At 42.8% G+C, this 25,700-nt stretch overlaps 1 protein-coding gene across 3 annotated transcripts; it reads right to left on the reverse strand.

Moving 5' to 3' along the window:
* Positions 1-329: 329 nt before the first annotated feature.
* NEU3 (neuraminidase 3) lies at positions 330-24,263 on the reverse strand. 3 transcript variants are annotated; one of them, XM_059930805.1, is made up of 3 exons: positions 23,909-24,263; positions 19,396-19,607; positions 330-5,349 (listed from the first exon to the last, which is right to left on the reverse strand). In XM_059930805.1, the coding sequence occupies exons 1-3, from the start codon at positions 23,931-23,933 to the stop codon at positions 4,270-4,272; spliced, it is 1,317 nt and encodes a 438-aa protein (XP_059786788.1). In that variant the 5' UTR covers positions 23,934-24,263; the 3' UTR covers positions 330-4,269. The 3 variants fall into 3 exon arrangements, with proteins under 3 accessions (XP_059786788.1, XP_059786789.1, XP_059786787.1); XM_059930806.1 differs by lacking the exon at positions 19,396-19,607 and having other exon boundaries at positions 23,909-24,262; XM_059930804.1 differs by lacking the exon at positions 23,909-24,263 and having other exon boundaries at positions 19,396-19,644.
* Between the last annotated feature and the right edge of the window lie 1,437 nt (positions 24,264-25,700).

Consider the following 25,700-nt stretch of genomic DNA (forward strand, 5'->3'; position numbering starts at 1 on the left):
ACGGGGCTGGTGTCAGACACGGGTGATTCTGTGCAGCCCAGTTCCTCCACTTAATAGCTAGCATGTAATATGCAACCAAACCAGTCATGCTAATCTCTGCCCTGCTTCCCTCGGTAGGTAACTATGTTCAAATGACAATGTGTAAAAATGCAAAGGATTATGATTAATAAGATTTTTCTGAAAGTAAAAGTTCTTATGAAAAGCAAGAAAGTGCTTCAAAATCCATTTTTTGAAAGAAGCTGGCTACACACTAGACATAAGTATTAGGATGATAATCATCTCAGTTTCTTTAACAAAAGCAACAAAAATCAAAAACAGTAGCCATCAGAATAAAGCTCTTTATTCACCTTCCTTGTTTCAAAGAGTTATGGTAGTTCTTACAGTAGAGAGAGCATTTCTGGCACGTGGTAGCACAGAACCAAGGCACACTCAAACACGCTGAGCCCCAGCATCTCCCTGGAGGAGTGACAGCTTCAGAAAACCCAGTCAGGGACAGAGAGGAAATGCCAGTGAAATGAGAACCCCAGGTCAAGGCTTGGCTTTAGACTTGGGCTGTGATCCTGGGACATCCAGGCAGGACCAAGCTCAAGCCAGAGAGCAGCTCATTCCCAGGAAGTACTGTGACTGGCCTGGATACAGGCCCCACAGAGAAGACTCATTTAGGACAAGTGTTCAGCAGGCTGAGAGTGCAAGCCACAGAGGGACACAACATGCTTCTCCCATGGGGAAACTTGCCCTGGCCTCTCAATTAGCTCCAGAAGGCCAAGGGCCTTTGACTTCTTTGTTCATTCAGCGTAACTTTACTGCTGTCTATTCTGTGCCAGGCCCTGTGCCGGCTGCAGAGAACAAAGAGAGGAATCAGACACGGTCCTTACTTTCAGGGAATTCCGAATATGAAAGAAAAATCATATATTTATAAATAAGTCATTGTGACTCAAGGTAAAAAGGATGCAGAAAGGAGTCAGACAAACTTGGCCCTTAAGGAGTTCACAGCCTAGCAGAGGCCTAGGCTAGGTTGCAACACGGACAATAACACGGGGCAGCCTGTGATAAGGACCAAAGAGAGGCTCAGGCCGTGTGCTCTGGCAGCACAGGGAAGGATGACACAACAGCCACTGGATGACGCAGTGGGGAAAATTCACAGCTTATCAGAGAAGACTGAGCAGCCTAATCTGGCCAAAGTGGAAGTAATGAATCCTACCGCCTCGGGGAGGGGATTGTGCAGCCTCCGGCTGACCTCTGTGAGTCCCCTGGGCTACCCAACGGGCAGGGTGCAAGGTCTCTTATCTATGGATGCAGCTGCATGATATCCTGTGGATATCTGAGGGGAGACTGGTGACCAGGAGGAACAGGTCCAAATAACAAGGGCCCATGGTAAAGGTTAGGAGCCTAGGAGTGAGTGAACCAGGAGGGCCTCTGGGGTCAAAGGACCAGAGCCTACACAGTCCTCTCTTCATGCGCTAGATTAGCGACCTCCAGTCTGCTTTCCTCTTTTCTTCACAGCTGCCATCACCTGCCCTATCTTTTCCATTCTCCCAACCTGACAGTGGCTGAAATGGGCTCAGTTAGGGGACCAGTATCATGGTATAGGTCCCAGGGCCCTGAAGACCTTGGGTAACTGACACTAACAGAGTTGGAGTGCCTACAGCTGTTTCTGTTGGTCACCTGGCACAGAGACAGCTTAAAATTACAGGGTTGGGTCGGAACTTGTCTGCAGCCTAACGTGTGCGGGCCTCTTTCCCTTCCCACACATTTCGGGGACGAGCTCCAGCCTACTGTCATTTCTTCTTCACAGCGGCCACCACCTACACCAGCTCTCCAGCCTGGGCTTCATGTCTGCACCCCTTTCTCTCCCTGCCAAAAGGTGTCAGGACTCCTACCTATTGTTCTTTTCCTCCACAGCTGCCATCACCCCTCTGTTCCTCTCTCTAATCCTCATTCTGGATTACCCCTGTCCCCAATCCTCTTTTCTGGCTATTCCTGAAATATGCACATAGCCCCTGCGCCTATTAAGAGTTTCATTGCTAGTCACCAAGGAGAAGCAAACATGAAGCAAAGGGGAAGGAGAAAGGGGAGGGCAATTTAGAGATGGATGGACTTCTTATGAGATCTGGACATCTGTGGTCCACACTGGCATGTGACTGAGCTCCCTTCTTTGACTCCCTTCTTGGATGGCCCCAAAGAAGTCTTCGTATTCTTATTTTCTCCATCCTTTAACTCTGGTTTTAGAACTTAGCCACCTTCCCTATTCCTGTCTATTTGGGGTATGGTGCCCATGACAGCTTTGCTGAACGAGGTTTCTACTAGTCAGGAGGGGACTGCCTTTCAGTCCTCTCCCCTCCCCAGTTCCTCCCTGTACCACCGACTCTGCCCACTCCCAAACCCCCATCCCCTCCACTTACCAACTTAACAGAGGCCTTCTCTGAGAGTGGCTTCAATATAAAGAGATAGAGATGAGTATTCATTATTTTGCCCAACAACTGAAGGTCCTACATGCCAGGCTAAATGTAAACACCCTTTAGTAGGCAATTAGGAGCCACAAATGATTTTCAACCAGGGAATGGCAATAGAAAGTATCTCACATTATGCCTAGACACTCAATTATAGAAATATTTAGATAAATGTATAAATGAGTGAATGAATGATCATAACTGTGTATTGGGAAGATAACTTTAGCAAATGTATGAGAGGCTAAGGGGATTTTTAAAAGCCCCTCTAAGCCCTGGGCTTAAGCCATACGCTAAAGTAGGTGAAGTTAATCTCTACTTTCATCCTGTAGGACTCTCTACCATCTGACTGGTATGACTGCAACCCCCAGCCTCCTAGGCTGTGTTCCATGACTAAGACTTGCTCCCCAGGGTCATTACTCAGCACGAAATATATTTACCTGATGCCTGTTTAAGGCATTATCCGCCCAAAATAGGGACAAAAAAGATATCTCTCATGATAGAATATCTGTCACAGTAACAGGCTTATGGGAGAAACAATCAAAAGTAAGAGCGACCATCTGCTTTCGTCTGAGAGAACCAGCACTGGCAAAGTGCAGCCCCTAATCTGTTAGACAAAGAGGCATCCCTACTTCCCCAACAGTGATTTCAGTAGGTCTGAACAAATACGCCTGATTCAGACCTTTGGGAGACCTTCCTAATGGTGAAGACCTTCTCCATGGGTAAAGGAGTGGCTGGGCCAGGACAACATTCTGAGAAAAACAAACTGAGAAACCCAGCAGCCTGGGCAAGCTCTGGGGCAGATGACTCCAGGCACAATGAAGACACAACTGAGATAATGACGTCAGGAGCTACCATCACCCCAAGTTAGAGCCCAACATCTACAAACTACCCTACCAGCTGCATTTATTTTCTTGACTTTTCTCCCTCTTCTAGCCCCATAAACTGTGAACTCCTTGAGGGCAGAGACTGTGGGAAGTTTTGTCCAATGCTTTGAAGTCCTAACCCGTGTCCATTTCCCATTAAGAACTATCCTAATAAATGAACTTCAAGTTGATCTTTCATAGGAGTCATGCCATCAGAAACAATAAGTACCATCATCAAGGACCACTGACATTGAGCTTCTCATTTTCTCCCTAGGAGATAATGCTTTCTGGATAAGGGAAGGTTGAGCAGAGCTGCAAAGCTGGAGAAGGTAAGTGACCTCATGATTCTATGATTCTACTATTTTGCCCAATTCCTCTCGAACAGTGAGCCTGTAGAGCTCTGAGCATGATTAGAAGGATGTGTGTGTTTTTGTTATTAAAAACAAAACAATCCACCCACATCTTCCTTTATGCCATGCCACCTGCTTGTAACCTCATACTTGGATGAGTGGCGAGTCATTTGAAAAGCTGAGTCCTCTGACTTCCATTTTGAGATAAGAGTCCTATATGCAGCCAGGACTTGCTGATCAGGGAGCATGCAGGCACTCTGCCTTTCCTAGGGATGGGAAGAAGAGAAATCACAGACCCAATCCTCTCACTTTACAGATGGAGACCTGAGGCCCAGAGAGTACAGGTGACATGCCCAAGGTTCCAAAGCAAGCCAGTGGAAAAGCCAGGACTACTCTCAACTCACACTTCAGTGCCCTTTCGACTGCAGTAGCTATGGCAAAATTTTCATTTTGCTCTTTGGAGAAGTGAAAAAAGGTAGGGAACAGAATATTACATTTTTGGATTCTCTGCAGACTTCAGTAACCTCTGTTATCCTGGCCTCCACTGTCCTGGCTGTGGTTGCCTCCTATGGTAGCCCTTCTATGGAAAGTTGGGTCCTAAGCCAATTAGTTTTGAGTTGGCTCAGAGTTCCTACCAGGGCTGGTGCAGTCCCCTTGCACGTGGCTCAGGATCTCTCGGTCTGTAAACAGGCGGAAGGCAATCTGCTCGCACTCCCGCTTGGTCCCACATTCAAACAAACACCCAAACAAGGCCTCCTTCTCCAGAACAGCCAAATCAGAGTAGCCACAGGGCCCGCAGTGCAAAATCCAGGGGCGGGACCAGCAGGCAGCCTCCAACGGGCTCTGGTTGAGGTAGATGCCTAGGTCGGCCCTCCGTTTCTTACTGGTTGGGTGTGAGTACAAGAGCCATGATTCTGACAGGGTTCCAGCTTCTGGCTCCAGCCTCAGTGAGCCGTCCAGCAGATGGCTCTGCTGAATGGTAGGAGCATCTTTGCCAGCAGGGTGCTGGCACCCATCTGGGATCTCCAGGGACCGGAAACTCACCACACTGCCTTGGCAGCCACGAGGGGGCTCACAGAGCTGTTGGCTCAGAGCTGGTTTCTGAAAGCATTCACCATGGTCGGTGCTGAGAGCCTCTGCCCGGCACCTGTTTGGTGTCCGGGCACTGCAATACAACACAGCGTGGCCAGCCTTCCCAGTTACCTCTGCCACTTCGCACTCCACTGTCACCATGGGCTTAATGAGCCTGCCATGGTGCCATGTGGCTCCTAGGTCATCACTATAGATCATCAGGGAATGAGGCCTGGCTTTATATGGTAGCCGAAAGCAAAAGAACCGGTAAGGGATGTAGTAGGCGTATGCAGGGATGATCAGCCTCCCCGACTGCAGCTGGATGCCATGACCTGGGCCCACAGCAAACGTGGCCCAATGCTCCACCTCTGGGCCAATGACCTCCTCGGTCAGGTCCCTCACCTCGCTCCATGAATAGCCAGCATCCTGACTGCAGATGAAGCAGAGGCGGGTAGCATTCCTGCCTGACACAATCTGTTGACGCTCAGTGACACGGCCCCGCACACAGATGAAGAATAGGTACACACGGCCACTCTTCTGCTCCCACACAGGACAGGGGTTCATGGTCCGATGCCCAGGTAATGTGGCTTCCATCAGTGGCTTCAGGGGTTCCCACTAGACAAGGGGAAGGAAGAAAGAGCAGGAATGAAAGACTAATAGGAAGACATGAGGTTCATTAAAAGCATTAATACTGGGGACTTCTCTGATGGTCCAGTGGTTGAGAATCCGCCTTCCAATGCAGGAGACGCGGGTTCAATCCCTGGTCGGGGAACTAAGATCCCACATGCCGCGGGGCAACTAAGCCCTTGCGCCACAACAAAAGATGCCGCATGGAAAGATCCCGCAACAAAAGATCCTGCATGCCTCAACTAACACCCGATGCAGCCATAAATAAATAAATAAATAAATATTTTTTTAAAAAGCATGAATACTTCTCAGAGATAAGACATAAATGGTACTGAAATCTATAAAATCACGAAGGCCCAAGTGTTCACTGAATTCTCAAATATTATAGGCTAACTTATCAGCTGCAAAAAGGCAATGCTAGGTATTGTACATGCTATCTCCTCTGGCTGGAACACTCTTCTGCACTTTGTGTACATGCCCAATTCATTGTCCAAAACTCAACTCAAAGTCACCTCCTTTATGAAGCCTTCTCCCTCCCCCCCCCCCCCATTACCAAAGACAATCGGTGGCTTCCTCTTTTTTATTTTTATTTATTTATTTATTTTTGGCTGTGTTGGGTCTTCGTTTCGTGCAAGGGCTTTCTCTAGTTGCAGCGAGCGGGGGCCACTCTTCATCGCGGTGCGTGGACCTCTCACTATCGCAGCCTCTCTTGTTGCGGAGCACAGGCTCCAGACGCACAGGCTCAGTAGTTATGGCTCACGGGCCCAGTTGCTCCGCGGCATGTGGGATCTCCCCAGACCAGGGCTCGAACCCGTGTCCCCTGTATTGGCAGGTGGATTCTCAACCACTGCACCACCAGGGAAGCCCTGTTCCTCTTTGTACACACAGAAGAGTCATAGCACATATTATATATCATGCAGGCACACCTCGGAGATACCTGAGGTACTTGAGATACTTGAGGCTCAGTTCCAGATCACCGCAATGTCGCCATAAAGTGAGTCACACGGATTTTTTTTGTAAATTTATATTTACACTAGGCTGTAGTCTATTAAGTGTGCAATAGCATTATGTCAAAAAAAAATAAACAATGTACATACCTTAATTTAAAAACACTTTATTGCTAAAAAAATGCTAACCGCCATTCAGCAAGTTACAATCTTTCTGCTGGTGGAGGGTTTGAAATACCGCAAGAATTACCAATATGTGACACAGAGACTCAAAGTGAGCAAACGCTGTTGGAAAAATGGTGCCGACCTGCTTGATGCAAAGTTGCCACAAACCTTCAATTTGTGAAAAACGCATTATCTGTGAAGCACAGTAAAGCGAAGTGCAATAAAATGAGGTATGTCTGTAATTTTTTATGTGACTGGCTCCATTCCTAGATTATCAGTCTTTTGAAGGTAAAAACCAAATTATTCTGATTTTGTGTTGCCAGTGCCTAGCACATGATAGGAGCAAAATAAATATTTTTAAAAAGAAAGGACACCTCCCCCCCCCAAAAAAAAAGAAGAAAAGAAAGGCCAACACATAGGGAAGTTTTAGGCAAAAAAAGGGAAATTTAAGACAAAGATTTTTTTTTTTCTTCCTCTACTACCCCAGGAGGCAATTCATAACGACGTCATTAAAAACTCAAGCATGGAGTCAGAGACACCTAGTTCAAACCCTGCCTTCACCACTCATCATGTGATCTTGGGCAAGTTACTCAATCTCACTTTACCTCCATTTCCTCATCAATTAAATGGAGGATGTAATAACATGCTCACAGAGGGGATGTAAGGATAAAATGAAATAATGCCTAATCAGACATACCACAAAGACCTAATTTCCTTAATATATTTTTAAAACAATATTAGAAATTGGTAAGAAAATTTCCAAAAACCCCAACAGAACTGGGCAAAGAGCAAGATCAGACAACCCAACAGAAAGAGAAAAAAAAATGAAAATGTAAAGGAAAAGGACTTGCAATTACAACAAACTAGGTAATTTGAACCAAACTTTCTACTGAGAACTAGGATAAAAAAAAATTAAGACAAAAAAATCATTTGAAAGCACCAGAGAGCAAACAAGGCCATGAAGAATTATAGGCCAAGAACTGAAAGTTCATTCAGAGCAGCTGACTTGGTATTTTGAGTACCTTTTCCCCTCAGGTATCTCTACTAATTCTCAAAGAGGTAACTGAAAAGCTGAGAAACCAAGCAACTCATTTGACAGCCCTATGGGGCTAGTAGGACAAAAATTAGAGGCCCTGGTAAACCCACCAGGCTTTGAGTTGGAACCTTAAAGGGCTAAGTCCCAGAAGTGCAGATGAAACTGGATAGACCAGCCCTCACAACCACCACTCTAGAAAACTGGTTGGCATTACCTACAAAAGTAGAATATAAACATACCCTATAATCCAGTAACGCCATTTCTAGATATCAACCCAGCAAAAAGTACGCACGTAGTACTGAAAAACATGTGCAGAATATTCAGAGCTGCAGTGTCTATACACATAATCACTAACCTGAATCACCAACAGCAGTAGAACGGATCAATTCATTGTGTATAGTCATACAATGGAAAATTATGTAACAATGAAAATGAACAAATAAAGCTGTATACAACAATCTGGATAAACCTCAAGAATACTGAACAAAAGAAGCCAAACATAAAGAATCCATAGACTAAAACCAAGCAAAACTCTAGAGCTATAAATCAGGCTAGTAATTACCTTTGGGGAAGAAGAGAGGGGGCATAAGAGAAGCTTCTGAGGTGCTGGCAATATTCTATTTCTTGAGCTGAGTGTGAGTCCGCAAGTGTTGGCTTTGTCAATTCACAGAGCTGACATTTATGTTTTGTGCATTTGACAATTATGTTGTTTTATGTTTTCTGTATCTGTTATCACTTTACATGAAAAACATTTTTAAGGTAGTATTAAGACTATATACTTGGACTTCTCTGGTGGCGCAATGGTTAAGAATCCGCCTGCCACCACAATGTAATAACTCTAATAGTTACATAACTGTGGAGTTACAGAGTTCACTGAGATTGGTCATGTTGTTTGACTTCACTCATTTATTTATATAAAAAACATATATTGTGCACCTTTAACATAAAAGGCACTGTGAAGGCTTCTCAAGATGTAATATTTAGAATATATTAAAGTTACTCCATCTTTAGTTTCAATGTTATAAATTAACACAGGAAGTACAGTGTTATGATCAGTTGCCTCATATGCTGTCTGGAAAGGGGTTAAAAAAAAAAAAAAAGAATCCGCCTGCCAACACAGGGGACATGGGTTTGAGCCCTGGGCCAGGAAGATACCACATGTCACGGAGCAACTAAGCCCGTGTGCCACAACTACTGAGCCTGCATGCCACAACTACTGAAGCCCGCGCGCCTAAAGCCTGTGCTCTACAACAAGACGCCACCGCAATGAGAAGCCTGCGCACCGCAACAAAGAGTAGCCCCCGCTTGCTGCAACTAGAGAAAGCCTGCACGCAGCAACAAAGACCCAATGCAGCCAAAAATAAATTAAAATTTTTTTTAAAAATTAAAAAAAAAAGACTATATACTTGTACTTCGTTTCTGTATGAAGAAGCACTAAAAGGATACATAAGAAACAATAGTGACTGCCTATGAGAGGCAGAGGACTGGGAATCGGATGTATATACCTTTTTACACTGTTTTTATTCTTCAGCAATATGAAAGTATTAACCACCCTAAACAAAAAATAAGATTTTAAAAAATTAACTCCTGCATGAATGAGCAAAGCATATTATTAAGCAAAGCTCAGATCACAGCTCTTAGATAGCCTCAACCACCAGAGGGCAGACAACAGAAGCAAGAAAAACTATAATCCTGCAGCCTGTGGACCAAAAACCACAGTTACAGAAAGATAGAGAAGATGAAAAGGCAGAGGGCTATGTACCAGATGAAGGAACAAGAAAAAACCCCAGAAAAACAACTAAATGAAGTGGAGATAGGCAACCTTCCAGAAAAAGAATTCAGAATAATGATAGTGAAGATGATCCAGGACCTTGGAATAAGAATGGAGGCAAAGATTGAGAAGATGCAAGAAATGATTAACAAAGACCTAGAAGAATTAAAGAACAAACAAACAGAGATGACCAATACAATAACTGAAATGAAAACTACACTAGAAGGAATCAATAGCAGAATAACTGAGGCAGAAGAACGGATAAGTGACCTGGAAGACAGAATGATGGAATTCACTGCTGCGGAACAGACTAAAGAAAAAAGAATGAAAAGAAATGAAGACAGCCTAAGAGACCTCTGGGATAACATTAAACGCAACAACATTCGCATTATAGGGGTCCCAGAAGGAGAAGAGAGAGAGAAAGGACCAGAGAAAATATTTGAAGAGATTATAGTCGAAAACTTCCCTAACATGGGAAAGGAAATAGCCACCCAAGTCCAGGAAGCGCAGAGAGTCCCATACAGGATAAACCCAAGGAGAAACACGCCGAGACACATAGTAATCAAAGTGGCAAAAATTAAAGACAAAGAAAAATTATTGAAAGCAGCAAGGGAAAAACGACAAATAACATACAAGGGAACTCCCATAAGGTTAACAGCTGATTTCTCAGCAGAAACTCTGCAAGCCAGAAGGGAGTGGCATGATATACTTAAAGTGATGAAAGGGAAGAACCTACAACCAAGATTACTCTACCCGGCAAGGATCTCATTTAGATTTGATGGAGAAATCAAAAGCTTTACAGACAAGCAAAAGCTAAGAGAATTCAGCACCACCAAACCAGCTCTACAACAAATGCTAAAGGAACTTCTCTAAGTGCGAAACACAAGAGAAGAAAAGGACCTACAAAAACAAACCCAAAACAATTAAGAAAATGGTCATAGGAACATACATATCGATAATTACCTTAAACGTGAATGGATTAAATGCCCCAACCAAAAGACATAGACTGGCTGAATGGATACAAAAACAAGACCCATATATATGCTGTCTACAAGAGACCCACTTTAGACCTAGGGACACATACAGACTGAAAGTGATGGGATGGAAAAAGATATTCCATGCAAATGGAAATCAAAAGAAAGCTGGAGTAGCTATACTCATATCAGATAAAATAGACTTTAAATTAAAGAATGTTATAAGAGACAAGGAAGGACACTACATAATGATCCAGGGATCAATCCAAGAAGAAGATATAACAATTATAAATATATATGCACCCAACATAGGAGCACCTCAATACATAAGGCAACTGCTAACAGCTATAAAAGAGGAAATCGACAGTAACACAATAATAGTGGGGGACTTTAACACCTCACTTACACCAATGGACAGATCATCCAAAATGAAAATAAATAAGGAAACAGAAGCTTTAAATGACACAATAGACCAGATAGATTTAATTGATATATATCGGACATTCCATCCAAAAACAGCAGATTACACGTTCTTCTCAAGTGTGCACGGAACATTCTCCAAGATAGATCACATCTTGGGTCACAAATCAAGCCTCAGTAAATTTAAGAAAATTGAAATCATATCAAGCATCTTTTCTGACCACAACGCTATGAGATTAGAAATGAATTACAGGGAAAAAAACGTAAAAAGGACAAACACATGGAGGCTAAACAATACGTTACTAAATAACCAAGAGATCACTGAAGAAATCAAAGAGGAAATAAAAAAATACCTAGAGACAAATGACAATGAAAACATGACGACCCAAAACCTATGGGATGCAGCAAAAGCGGTTCTAAGAGGGAAGTTTATAGCTATACAAGCCTACCTCAAGAAACAAGAAAAATCTCAAGTAAACAATCTAACCTTACACCTAAAGAAACTAGAGAAAGAAGAACAAACAAAACCCAAAGTTAGCAGAAGGAAAGAAATCATAAAGATCAAAGCAGAAATAAATGAAATAGAAACAAAGAAAACAGTAGCAAAGATCAATAAAACTAAAAGTTGGTTCTTTGAGAAGATAAACAAAATTGATAAGCCATTAGCCAGACTCATCAAGAAAAAGAGGGAGAGGACTCAAATCAATAAAATCAGAAATGAAAAAGGAGAAGTTACAACAGACACCGCAGAAATACAAAGCATCCTAAGAGACTACTACAAGCAACTTTATGCCAATAAAATGGACAACCTGGAAGAAATGGACAAATTCTTAGAAAGGTATAACCTTCCAAGACTGAATCAGGAAGAAACAGAAAATATGAACAGACCAGTCACAAGTAATGAAATTGAAACTGTGATTAAAAATCTTCCAACAAACAAAAGTCCAGGACCAGATGGCTTCACAGGTGAATTCTATCAAACATTTAGAGAAGAGCTAACACCCATCCTTCTCAAACTCTTCCAAAAAATTGCAGAGGAAGGAACACTCCCAAACTCATTCTATGAGGCCACCATCACCCTGATACCAAAACCAGACAAAGACACTACAAAAAAAGAAAATTACAGACCAATATCACTGATGAATATAGATGCAAAAATCCTCAACAAAATACTAGCAAACAGAATCCAACAACACATTAAAAGGATCATACACCACGATCAAGTGGGATTTATCCCAGGGATGCAAGGATTCTTCAATATACGCAAATCAATCAATGTGATACACCATATTAACAAATTGAAGAATAAAAACCATATGATCATCTCAATAGATGCAGAAAAAGCTTTTGACAAAATTCAACACCCATTTCTGATAAAAACTCTCCAGAAAGTGGGCCTAGAGGGAACCTACCTCAACATAATAAAGGCCATATATGACAAACCCACAGCAAACATCGTTCTCAATGGTGAAAAACTGAAAGCATTTCCTCTAAGATCAGGAACGAGACAAGGATGTCCACTCTCACCACTATTATTCAACATAGTTCTGGAAGTCCTAGCCACGGCAATCAGAGAAGAAAAAGAAATAAAAGGAATACAAATTGGAAAAGAAGAAGTAAAACTGTCACTGTTTGCGGATGACATGATACTATACATAGAGAATCCTAAAACTGCCACCAGAAAACTGCTAGAGCTAATTAATGAATATGGTAAAGTTGCAGGATACAAAATTAATGCACAGAAATCTCTTGCATTCCTATACACTAATGATGAAAAATCTGAAAGAGAAATTATGGAAACACTCCCATTTACCATTGCAACAAAAAGAATAAAATACCTAGGAATAAACCTACCTAGGGAGACAAAAGACCTGTATGCAGAAAACTATAAGACACTGATGAAAGAAATTAAAGATGATACCAACAGATGGAGAGATATACCATGTTCTTGGATTGGAAGAATCAACATTGTGAAAATGAGTATACTACCCAAAGCAATCTACAGATTCAATGCAATCCCTATCAAATTACCAATGGCATTTTTTACGGAGCTAGAACAAATCATCTTAAAATTTGTATGGAGACACAAAAGACCCCGAATAGGCAAAGCAGTCTTGAGGCAAAAAAATGGAGCTGGAGGAATCAGACTCCCTGACTTCAGACTATACTACAAAGCTACAGTAATCAAGACAATATGGTACTGGCACAAAAACAGAAACATAGATCAATGGAACAAGATAGAAAGCCCAGAGATAAACCCACGCACCTATGGTCAACTAATCTATGACAAAGGAGGCAAAGATATACAATGGAGAAAAGACAGTCTCTTCAATAAGTGGTGCTGGGAAAACTGGACAGCTACATGTAAAAGAATGAAATTAGAATACTCCCTAACACCATACACAAAAATAAACTCAAAATGGATTAGAGACCTAAATATAAGACTGGACACTATAAAACTCTTAGAGGAAAACATAGGAAGAACACTCTTTGACATAAATCACAGCAAGATCTTTTTTGATCCACCTCCTAGAGTAATGGAAATAAAAACAAAAATAAACAAGTGGGACCTAATGAAACTTCAAAGCTTTTGCACAGCAAAGGAAACCATAAACAAGACGAAAAGACAACCCTCAGAATGGGAGAAAATATTTGCAAATGAATCAACGGACAAAGGATTAATCTCCAAAATATATAAACAGCTCATTCAGCTCAATATCAAAGAAACAAACACCCCAATCCAAAAATGGGCAGAAGACCTAAATAGACATTTCTCCAAAGAAGACATACAGACGGCCACGAAGCACATGAAAAGATGCTCAACATCACTAATTATTAGAGAAATGCAAATCAAAACTACAATGAGGTATCACCTCACTCCTGTTAGAATGGGCATCATCAGAAAATCTACAAACAACAAATGCTGGAGAGGGTGTGGTGAAAAGGGAACCCTCTTGCACTGTTGGTGGGAATGTAAATTGATACAGCCACTATGGAGAACAATATGGAGGTTCCTTAAAAAACTAAAAATAGAATTACCATATGACCCAGCAATCCCACTACTGGGCATACACCCAGAGAAAACCGTAATTCAAAAAGACACATGCACCCGAATGTTCATTGCAGCACTATTTACAATAGCCAGGTCATGGAAGCAACCTAAATGCCCATCAACAGACAAATGGATAAAGAAGATGTGGTACATATATACAATGGAATATTACTCAGCCATAAAAAGGAACGAAATTGAGTCATTTGTTGAGACGTGGATGGATCTAGAGACTGTCATACAGAGTGAAGTAAGTCAGAAAGAGAAAAACAAATATCGTATATTAATGCATGTATGCGGAACCTAGAAAAATGGTACAGATGAGCCAGTTTGCAGGGCAGAAGTTGAGACACAGATGTAGAGAATGGACATATGGACACCAAGGGGGGAAAACTGCGGTGGGGTGGGGATGGTGGTGTGCTGAATTGGGCGATTGGGATTGACATGTATACACTGATGTGTATAAAACTGATGCCTAATAAGAACCTGCAGTATAAAAAAACAAACAAAACAACTAATACTAAACTTTCATTGGGTTATTTGTATGGAAACATGTTAATATAAATGTTTCAGACATTACATGAAATTTCTAAAAATCTTATATTTGTATTTGTATGGAAATATGTATGGAAATATGTTAATATAAATGTTTCAGACATTAAAAAAAAAAAAAAAAAAAAAAAAAAAAAAAAAAAAAAAGCTCAGATCACAGAATCTGAGTTATAAGGACCTTGTGCTAACTCACATCCTACAGAAGATTCTCCTCTAAGTCTTGTGGATAAAGGCCATTCAGTCTCTCCTTGAACTGGTCTAGGGACAGAGAACTCACTATCTCTGGGGCAGCCCATTCTATACCAGAGTGCCTTGTACATTGTAAACACTTCAAACATTATGTGCCAAAGTCAACTTAATTATTGGGCAGAAGCCCACCTTCCTCCACGAAGCTCTCCCAGATTGGCTAACTGATCAAGGATTGCTTCCTAAGTCCTCTCAAATGGTTTTCTTCCTCTCTGGAAACTATGTGCATGAGAAGTCCACATCGCTGTCTGATCTGATTGCATTTTAAACCAATGGAGGCAGGGTCCTCAGTTCCTTGTGACTCTTGGGTAATCAAAACTCAGAAGGCCACCAGCAGGAAGGGGCAGCCAGGCCTGCCTCGAGAGGGAGAGAACAGGCACCCCCAGAGCTGACTCCAGAGCCTTGAAGACACCACCAGAGAGAGGAGATAAAGAAAGCACTGTGGATGTCAGAGAAGGAAAAGACCGTGTCTGGATATGGGAAATCCAGGGAGAAATCACCTTCTATTCTGCTCATTTTTAACACACCCACTTCAAGTATCAGCTTAGATGCCATGCCCTGCACAACAGCTTCTCTGATCCCAGCTGCATTTGAACTCCTAAGGAAACACCTCACTCTGCATAAACCTGCCTTGTGACACTTTGTGGATTCTGGGTGGGAGTTTTGGACAGTTACATCTGTGCACAGCTTTGTTTTCTCTCTATAATTTGGTTGTGCAAATTCTTCCCAAAGAGGGGTCAGAGTCTATCAATTTTTGCATCCCCCTCCCTTCACAACATCCCCTGACTTAATGCCTGGTACTTGGTAGGTGCTCAATAAATGTTGAAGGGAAGAAAAAAGGAAGGGAAAGAGAAAGGAAGAAAGATGACAGAGGGAGAGAGGAACGGAGGAAAGTGGGAGGAAAGAAAAAGGGATGGAAGGAAGAAGGATCACAGAAGTGCTCTCAGATGGAAACAATAATCTATAAACAATGTATGGAGGCTCTTCTCCACGTTCCTCCAGTAAGTGTCTCCTCTCCCTTCCAAGTGCCAACAAGAGGGTCTGGGGAGCAGATTTAATTTTCTATTGTCACCTTGGGGATAGTACCCCTGTGTCCTTAGCACCCTGTGGGAAACCAACACTTCAGGGATAGCACTGAATATGTGATCTGATGAGAAGTAACAGCTGCAAACTCATTTGGATGGTTAAGATTGCTCAGATCAACAACCTTGAGCAGGATCCAGGAAGATATAAGAAATCCATTAACACAGATACTCCCTTTAAGAACAGGAAGAAAAAAAATTATTGGGCAGTCTAGTCATTGGGAAGTCAGAAGCTCAGCCATCCTTACTAGCTGAGAGGAGAAAATGAAATGGGCCAGATATGTTTAATATAAAGTTGACATGAAGCTGGAAAAAAATGTGAACAAAACATGAAAGCGTTAGAAGCCAAATGATCTCAACCAGGTGGAAGCAATGGCACACAAACAAGCTGAGGCTTGACAGAGATAAAACAAGTCTTGGGCTTAAAAATTTAGATGGAGAAACGTGATTAAAGAACAACAAATGTAATGGCCAACAAGCATATGAAAAGATACTGAACACTGCTAATAATTAGAGGAATGCAAATCAAAATCATAATGAAATCAGTTCATATCCATTAGGATGGCTACTATCAAAAACCCCCCACAAAACGAAGTAAGCGTTGGTGAGGATGTGGAGAAATACAAAATGGTACAGTCACTGTGGAAAACAGTATGGAGGTTCCTCAAAAATTTTAAATATCAATAGAATTACCACATGATCACCTTCTAGGTCTATATCCAAAAGAATTGAAAGAACCGTCTTGAAGAGACATTTGCACACCCATGTTCTCAATAGCCAAAAGGTGGGAGCAACTTAAGTGTCCATCAACCGATGAATGGATAAACAAAATGGATAAAGGAATGAATGGATAAACGAAAGGGATAAATGAAATAATAGATTAACATACAATAAGAAGGAAATCCTGACATAATGCTATGACATGGATGAACCTTGAGGATGTTATACTAAGTAAATAAACCAATCACAAAAAGACAAAATATTGCATGATTCCACTTACATGAAGTATCTAAAGTAATCAAATTCATAGAAACAAAGTACAATAGTAATTTCTAGGGGCTTGGAGAGGGGGAAATGATTTGTTCAATGAGTATAAAGTTACAGTCATGCACTGATGAATAAGTTCTAGAGACCTGTTGCATAACAATGTAATACAGTTAACAATACTGCAATGTACACTTAAAATGGTTAAGATGGAAAGTTTTACATTAGGAGTATTTTACCACAATTAAAACTGTTTTAAAAAGAACAAAAAATGTGGAAAAGTCTTGGAGGTTTTAGTTGACCATCTACTTAACGTTTATGCAGCTACCAAAAAAGTAAATGTCGGACTTCCCTGGTGGCGCAGTGGTTAAGAATCCGCCTGCCAATGCAGGGGACACGGGTTTGAGCCCTGGTCCAGGAAGATCCCACATGCCGTGGAGCAGCTAAGCCCGTGCACCACAACTACTGAGCCTGCGCTCTAGAGCCCGTGAGCCACAACTACTGAAGCCTGTGCGCCTACAGCCTGTGCTCCGCAACAAGAGAAGCCACCGCAATGAGAAGCCCATGCACCACAACGAAGAGTAGCTCCCCCGCTCACCACAACTAGAGAAAGCCGGCGCGCAGCAACGAAGACCCAACACAGCCAAAAATAAATAAATAAATAAATAAATAAATTTATTTAAAAAAAAAAAAAGTAAATGTCACTTTACCTTAGGCTGTATTAAAAGGATACAAGATGGGATAGCCACCTCACTGCTGAACTGGTCAATCTATCCCTAGGGTCTTAAGTTCAATTCTGAGTACCATACTTTGAAAAAAGACACTGACATCCCACACCAGGTCCCAAGGACAGTAATCACAGTTTTCAAGGGACCAGAAACCAAATCAAGACTGTGGTCTAAGAAGCTGCTAAAAGAACTGAAGCTGTTGAACCCAAAAAATAGAAGACTCAGAGGGTGTGAATACCGTTTTCAGATACATCAAAGAGCAGTTCTCCAGAAAAGGGACTTTACCTATATAATGTACAGAAGGCAGAACAAGACCAATGGGTAATTATAGAGAAGTACAGATCGTCTCATTCAAAAAAAAAAAAAAAAAGTTAACAGTTGCTACAGGATTAAGTTCCTCATTTGAGGAGTTGTGTAAGTAGACCCTTAATAGAAGATGACTAATGTTGAGTTCCTACTATGTAATTGCTATTATTAATTATATTTTGCAGACAATGAAACAGAGAAGAGTCAGGTATTCAAGTTCACAGCCAATAAATGATAGGTCTTGCCTGACTCCAAAGCCAGGCTCTTAACCACTAAGCTATTAGTAGCTACCAATGGAATACAGAAGATTTCTATATTGGGAAAGAAGTTGGGCTGATAATTCTTCTAACTTTAAGATACTACAATTAAGTAAATGAGAGAATTAATGTGAATAAAATAAAGAGAAGAGAGAATGAGTTAAAGTGGACACATCTGTGAATGTGTGTGACTACTGGGCAGTGAGGTTATGTAACAGGTATGGTCTGATAAAAAACGCTTAACTGCCCAACTGTCTGTGACAGAAAGCAGGGCAACATAACCACAGGCATTGCCTGTCCTGGAGGAAACAAAAGAGCTAGAACTCCAAGTAGGGCTACAGGACACCCGGGATATAAGCAGAGGTTTGACCCTGGGAAGCCACAAGAAAGACTTGTGACAAGGTGTAAGAGCAGGGAATGGAAATTCCCTGAAGTAAAAAACTTCCCTACAGGGAAATGTGAGTAAGTCATCAAAAGCAAAGACAGGAGTTGCTGGCAAGGGCCACCCTCAGCAGAATAGCATTTGCACTGTAACAGCAAAACAAGGCATCCCTATGGACATGAAGTTTTAATGGTGAGGTTTCTGTGAGTAGAAAAGCAGAGCAGGTGAGAGGGATTAAAGTACCTCTTATAAAAAATATATGTATGTGTGTAACTCTCAAATCCATTGTCTCACCTGATCCTCACTTCAGCAATCTCTGAGAGATAAAAGGCAACAATGAGAAAAGTGGGATCTGAAGTAACCCTGTAGTTCATAGGCCCAAGGGCAGCAACCATTCTCTCCCCCATAAAAACACAGTAAACATGTGCTACTTAGGGACAAGGGCACCAAACCCATTTCTGCCTCTTATTAGGTGTGTGCCTAAGGCAAGTCACTTTACTTCCGAGCTCCAGCTTGCTGTTGTAAAACGGGCATCATAATATTTACCTCACATAAAGCATAGGGGAGAGGAAGAGCAGGAATGGGAAGAGGAGCAGGAGTATGGGTGCTGTCATCCTCCCCCGCATCTTCCGGTAGTTGTGGTCTTGAACAAGCTACCTACCTGTTGGAGCACCAGGATCCCTCATCAGCAAAACTGGATTAACAATGCTTACTTCTTTTGATGACTTATGAGGATAAAAGAGAATGTGAATGAAAAAGAAAAGCACACCACATGTTGGCCAAACTGAACAAACCATGGAGGCCTCTAGTCAGAGACTGAGTTTGAAGCCTGCTTTTACTGCTTTATTATAGCTGTGTGACCTTGAGCAAATAGCAACCTCTCTGAGCCTCAGTTTCCTCATCTGTAAAATGTGACTGACAATAGTTCCTACGTCACAGAATGGCTGTGAGATTCAGTGTGCCCCTGGCACACAGTAAGTACTCAGTAACTGACAGCATTGCTGTTACTGCTTTTTTTCCTCCTCAGCTCTGACACAAGGCTTTTCTTGCACTGATGGGAAAAGACACAGACTCTGACATACTCAGAGCAGTGTAGAAACTGAGGCCCAGGCTCAGATCTGGGATAAGCAGTCACCTGTACTGAGTGCCCAGTCCTCAACCCTCGCCTCAGCACCAGGTGGAGAGCATCCTCATCCCTGCTCGAGGAGCGTTTCTCTGCAAAGGCCAGGAAGGTGTGGGTAGGGGGCACATAGAGCAAGGCTGGGATCCGGTAGGTGATCCCTCTCTTGTCCTCCTGCTGGAACAGAGGGCTGTTGAAGGAGCACGATGTCATTTCTTCCATGACCTCTGCAAGGATAGGAGGCAGATAAACGTGTGTCCACATTCAAATGCTGGCTTGTATACAAGTTCTGCTCTATCATTCCATTTCTGGAGATCACTGGGAGGCAAAGATGTACTCAAATGTTTATTTTTTTATACAAAAGTAACATCATGATCTCAACAGTACGAAGCATGCAATAGGCATTCTCATCTAACAAGAAGTCTATCCTCCAGACTCTGTGGGAGGCTCCTATGCAGCCTGTGTCAAGTGTCTCTCCAGAGAGATTCTGTATGTGCTTCTGCCGAGCATTCAGAGGTATTACCAGCCCGGATGGTTTCTAATGTCAATTTCTTGGCGTGGAGTTTTTAGGCCATTCAGGTAATATAAACATAAACCCAAATCCGTATGAGGGAATGCCTGTGGTTAAGAATTCTCCAGGCAGGTAGATGGGGATGATGTGTGCAAATTGGTCTCAAGTGATTCTGAAGAAATATTAGACACACACATTTATGTGTGTATGTATGTATGTATGTATGTATACATGAAGAGACAAGGACAGAGATAGAGACAGAGACAGAGAGGAAATGATATAGCAAACGGGGTAAAATGTTAAAAATTGGTAAGTCGGTATGAAAGTTATATGGGAATCTTTGTCCTGTTTTTTTTTTTAATAAATTTATTTATTTATTAAAAAAAAAAAAAAAAAAAGAATTCTCCAGGCAAACTTTTCCCTTCTATTGGAGCCTAGAAGAGGCAATCTTCTTTGTCATCTCTGTCAGTAGTAAGATTTCTTTTTCCTACTCCACTTGATCAGAGGATACAGATTTTCAAGGCATCTAGCTTCATGCGGGGATCTCACTTCCAACCAGAGTCAAACCCAGGTGGGCCCACAGTTTCATTCACTGTAACAGCAGGTATATTAAAGCCCAAGCTTCTAGGTAAGTGGGACATGCAAACATCTAGGGCAGCTGAGGTCAGGTAAAGGGGCTAACTTCTCCAGTTTTCAGTTTACTCTTGGTTTTTAGGCCTGGGGATTTCTCTTACTTTCTTGCAAATTCAGCTATAAAAGACTTTGTTATATTTATCCACCATTTTACAGGTATCCACCATTTTACAGGTTAGCTAGCCTGCCATAATGCTGAAAATGGAAATCTCTAGGTACATTTCTCACAGAAAACCAGGTGTTCAACTTCTCAGAGGCCCAAAAAGGGAATCCAGTCAGACAGACAGAACCAAGCTTAGAATTATTATATTTTCTCTCACCACCTGTCATCCAAGCTCTGTCTTCCAAGTCATTTGTAAAAATAGTCAGGCTGTAAGAATGAGGCCCATAAGGCCTTACTCATTTATTTAATAAATATTTCTGAGTGCCCACTCAGAAAGTTAGGCCATAAGGTAGGTGCTGAGGAGACAGAAAGGAATCAGAGGTCCCTGCCCTCAAGAAACCCACATCCAGGTGAGCGAAACAGACATATACATAGACAATTACAATATCATGTAGTAAGTGCTACTTTAGAGGTCAACATGAGAGCATGCAGGAAAACAGAAAAGGGCAACTGTCCAGATGAAGGCAGCAGTGGTGGAGTTTTGGAGGGGTAATAAGCCACGGGATCTCCTCTCTCATATCCTTATACTCTGGGCCTGGAACATTCAGATAGGCACAGACCTCACTCACTCACCTCCTTCAGCTCTATTCAAACATCATCCAATCAGTGAGGCCTTCCCTGACAACTCCCTTGCCCCTCTCTATCCTCTTTTCCTGCTCTATTCTCCATGCCACTTACCATCACCTGTATATTATACTTATTTAATATACCCCACAGAATAGAAGTTCCATGAAGGGCAGGGATATGTCTGTTTTATTCCCTGATATGCCTCTACACCTAGAACCTTGCCTGGTAATTCATAGGCACTTGACAAATATTCATTGAATGATTGAATGAATGGGTGAGCTGGATCTTAAAGGATGAATAGTGGGTTAGCCAAATGAAGGGTGAAAAGAAGGGCAGAGGGAGTGGATGTGAAAAGCCTAAAGGTCACAGAAAACACAGTGAGCTGTGGGGACTCGCGGTAATCCAGTATGACTACAGTGGAGTGCAAAAGCTGTGAGCAAAGGTGGGACTGAAGGGGTCAGGTGAGTGCAAATCCTGGGAGGCTTTGATACCTTATTAAAGTGTTTATTCCCACAGGTAGGGAGCCACTCAACAGTTTTTGGCAGAGGAATGCCAAGATCAAGTATGCACTTAAGACTTCTCTCTCAGGTAGCCTTCTGGGCAATGAACTGAAGGGGAAAGTTGCACTGCTTTGGGCTACAGCCTCATAGTGTCAATCAAGACAAGCTATGTCATTGACAGTATATGAATGATTTATTTAGCATATGAATTCATTTAGCATAGGAATAATTCATTTCACTTGTTTCTAACCTAAAGCGAGAAGAATCACAGCTCACTATCTGAGGGGGTGGGGAGGTGGCCTCCTGAGTCCGGAAGAAAAGCCTCCCCTCATTCCAATTCTGGGCTCTCAGTTGTCTTCCTCACACCATTCCTCACACCATACTTGAGCACACCTCTCTCTCCCCAATTCAGGCTCTCCTGCCAGAGGGTCAGGCTTTCTTCTAAGTAAAGATCTGTCCCTGGGCCAAGCTGGTGTAATGGTTTAGAACATAAGGTCTGGACCAGGCCAGGACTGCATGAACTTGGGCATGTTATTTAACTTCTCTATGCTTCTGGATCCTCATTTATAAGATTCAGTAGAATGGGTAAAAGAATTAAGTTAAAAAGTTTAAGTGTCTGTTACAGGGCCCATGACACAGTATGAGCTCAATATAGGACAGTTACTATTTTTAGACTGTCAATCACTACATATTCTAGTTTTACTCCTTGAAACCTGTGGATGATGATGATGATAACGACAACCACAATTACAACTCCCCTTCTTAAAAGTATTTAAATCCCTCGGCACCTCTGGGAGAGGTCACATTTTAAACTCTTATAAGATATGTAAGTTAATATCAATACTATTAATCATCAGCCAACACATGATTATTGGTTAACACCAAAACAGGATGTCTCTGGGTGGTAAGAAGAATGAAGCACAGAATAAGCATGGGAATGGGCAGAGAGGACTAGGAAAAAAGAAAAGGAGAGGAAGGGAAGAGAGCACGTAAGGAGAAGCACAAGTTCTTACTGCATGACCTTGTGCTGGTCAGTTAATCGCTCTAGGTCTTGGATTCCTTGCTTATAAAATGTGGATGACAATAATACCTACCTAAGATGACTGAATGAAGAACCACTCAAAAATGTTTTATAAACTTTAAAGCACTATGTAAGTAAAAGTATTATAAATTCAGATGTCTTCACAATTTCACTTATGGCTTTGCTATCACTATAACAATTAGAGTCCCTATCATTACTTTTTATTAATTATGCTGATCATGTTGATGACAACGGTAACACCGGTGGTGACTCTGGCATTGATACCCAAACTGCTTTGCACAAACCGTAAGCCGGGAGCTAGGGATAGAGAAGAATCAGATATAGTTCTGCTCTGGAGTTGTTCATTTTAGCAGAGAACTCAACGTGATTAATTGCTGCTTTATATAATCACCTTTCAATCAAGCCCTCCTTGCTCTCTCACTGGAAGAAAGTATAGTGTAGCATGGACTTTGAAGACTGACTTGGCTTTGACACTAGCAAGTTAAATTTACCTCTGAGCCTCAGTTTCCTCACTTGTAATGGAGATAATACCACCTATTTCTCAAGCTTGAAGAACAGTGTAATTCCACAGACTCCAATTAATCCAGAGCAGCAAGCAGCCTCCAGTGAACCCTGGAAGGAGGCCTCCTTTCTTTATTCACTGCTAATTACTAATACTTAAGGAGCACCCGTCACACGTCAGGCCTTTGAAGATCCTGTGGTCCAAACCCTTCTCACGGTACACATGGGAAAACTCAGGCCCACAGAGGGGAATAAACTCCTCTAAGGCCACTCAATGAGTCAGTAACAAAACCCGGACCAAGGCCCAGGTCTCCTAAGTTTCAGCTCAGGGCTCTCTGCTGCCCACAGACCCTCTTTAGTAAGAAGGGTTTTCCCAGTCTCAGATCCCTTTCATCTCTAAATAAGTTTGGCTTCTATCGAAGGAAAACAAAAACAGACCTAGCCAAGAATACTTTCTGGCTCTGTCTGAGACCCTAGCCAACTGGGGTGTGTCTGACCCAATATTCCCCGCAGCCTGGATTCCCTAAGCCCAGATAGTGCTGCCAAACCTGTCCCCAGAGTCACAGCGCCCCACGTTCTGGGGGGCTCTCCAGTCTCCCAGCCCCACTCACCTGCGCGGGACCCCGGCTCCTCCATGTCTCTTGGTAGGTCTGGGCGCGGGGTCAAGCCCTCACGTCTCGGACACTGAAGCCCGGGAGAATGACCAACGCTGGGGAGACAGGAGAGGGACTGCGGACGCGGACACAAACCACGAAAAGTAAAGAAGCAGGCCGACAGAGACCTCGAGAGGCCGGCAGCGGGGCTGACAGACCCAAAACACCGAGAACAGCAGGTAAGAAAGCCGGTCCCGGACGCGCGGAGGCCGCAGCTCGCCGGCGGTTGGGACAGGCCATTGGCTGCGGCGGGGAGTCGGCCCCGCCCCCTCGGGCCGTTGCAGCCAAAGCCCCACCCCTCTCCTTCCGCCGCCCGGTGCCTTCGCGGCCCAGGCTGGGATATCCCTCCTCTCTCCGGCCCCCACTCCCGACCCAGCCGTGGCTTAGGATTTGCCCCTTCCTTCCCACCACCCGACCACCACCCCCTCCAACGGCTGCGCAGCTCCCTGGCTCCGCCCCTCACCCCTCCATTCCGCTCCTCTCTGGCTTTAGTTCCCTTTTCCCACGCTCCCACCTATTGGTTGCCGGTCTGTTGATGGGTATCACGCTTAAAACTTCCCTGGACAGCTTGAGAGTGGAGCGAAGGTTCCGGGCCTCAGAGGGGACTCAACTAAAAGGTCCAGAGATCCAGAGCATTGGGCAACCCACCCTTAAGAAAATAAAAATTATATTTATGTGTTATTTTATATATGTATGTGTGTGCATGTGTATATATTTTTTGAGAAAATAATAGTATTAGATTACGACCCTCTGAATAAGATAAAAACCCACAAGTCCACATTGATATGCACAATTGAATAAATATTATAAACAAGGGAGAAAGGAAAGCTCTTCCTATAGTAGAATTACAATTTATGAAAGTAGTCCGTGCACAGGCTATTCGAACACATTACGGTTTATGTTAAACACCTGCTTTCCTTCTGAGAGTCTGGAATTTTGAAACATGTTGGGAAGAGAGTGCCCACGTGGCCAATAAAAACTGTGGGTGCTGAGTCTCTAATGGGTTCTCTAGACAGAAACATGGCACACATGCTGCATTTGTGCTGGGGGAAAGTGTGTGCTTAGTGTGATCTCTCATGAGAGGGAGAGAGCATAAGAAAGCCTATACATGGATTCTTTCAGACTCAGCCTGCAGTCCTTTTCTCTTATGATCCAGTGTGTGTCCATACTAAATACATTGCTGTAATCAATCTTAGCCGTGAGTACAGCTATAGCCTAGTGCTGAAACCGTGTAACTCCAACTGGGACTTGAACACACCGGCCGGGACTCGAACCCAGCCAAAATCCAGATTGGGACTTGAACCCACGGTCTTTTAACTGAGATCACACACCTGGTCTCAGGACTTAATGAAGCTCAGGTTCTTGATGTCTCATCACAGAAAGAATTCAGTGAGAGACAAAGTCAGAGGTAAGAAGTGAATTTATTTAGAGAGAAACACACTGCACAGACAGTGTGGGCCATCTCAGAAGGTGAGAAAGGCACCAGGGTATGGGGTTGTCAGTTTTTATAGAGGTGGGTAATTGCATAGGCTAATGAGTGGGAGGAGTATTCCAGCTATTTGGGAGAAGGGGTGGGGATTTCTAGGAACCAGGCCACTGCCTAATTTTTTACCTTTATGGTCAGCCTTGGAACTATCATGGCGCCTGTAGGTGTGTCATTTAGCTTGCTGATGTGTTACAATGAGCATATACTGAGGCTCAAGGTCTAGTGGAAGTTGACTCGTCTGCCACCTTGGACCTATTTGGTTCT

Source organism: Balaenoptera ricei, chromosome 8, assembly GCF_028023285.1.
Source record: "Balaenoptera ricei isolate mBalRic1 chromosome 8, mBalRic1.hap2, whole genome shotgun sequence".
In the NCBI taxonomy this organism is placed as follows: domain Eukaryota; kingdom Metazoa; phylum Chordata; class Mammalia; order Artiodactyla; family Balaenopteridae; genus Balaenoptera; species Balaenoptera ricei.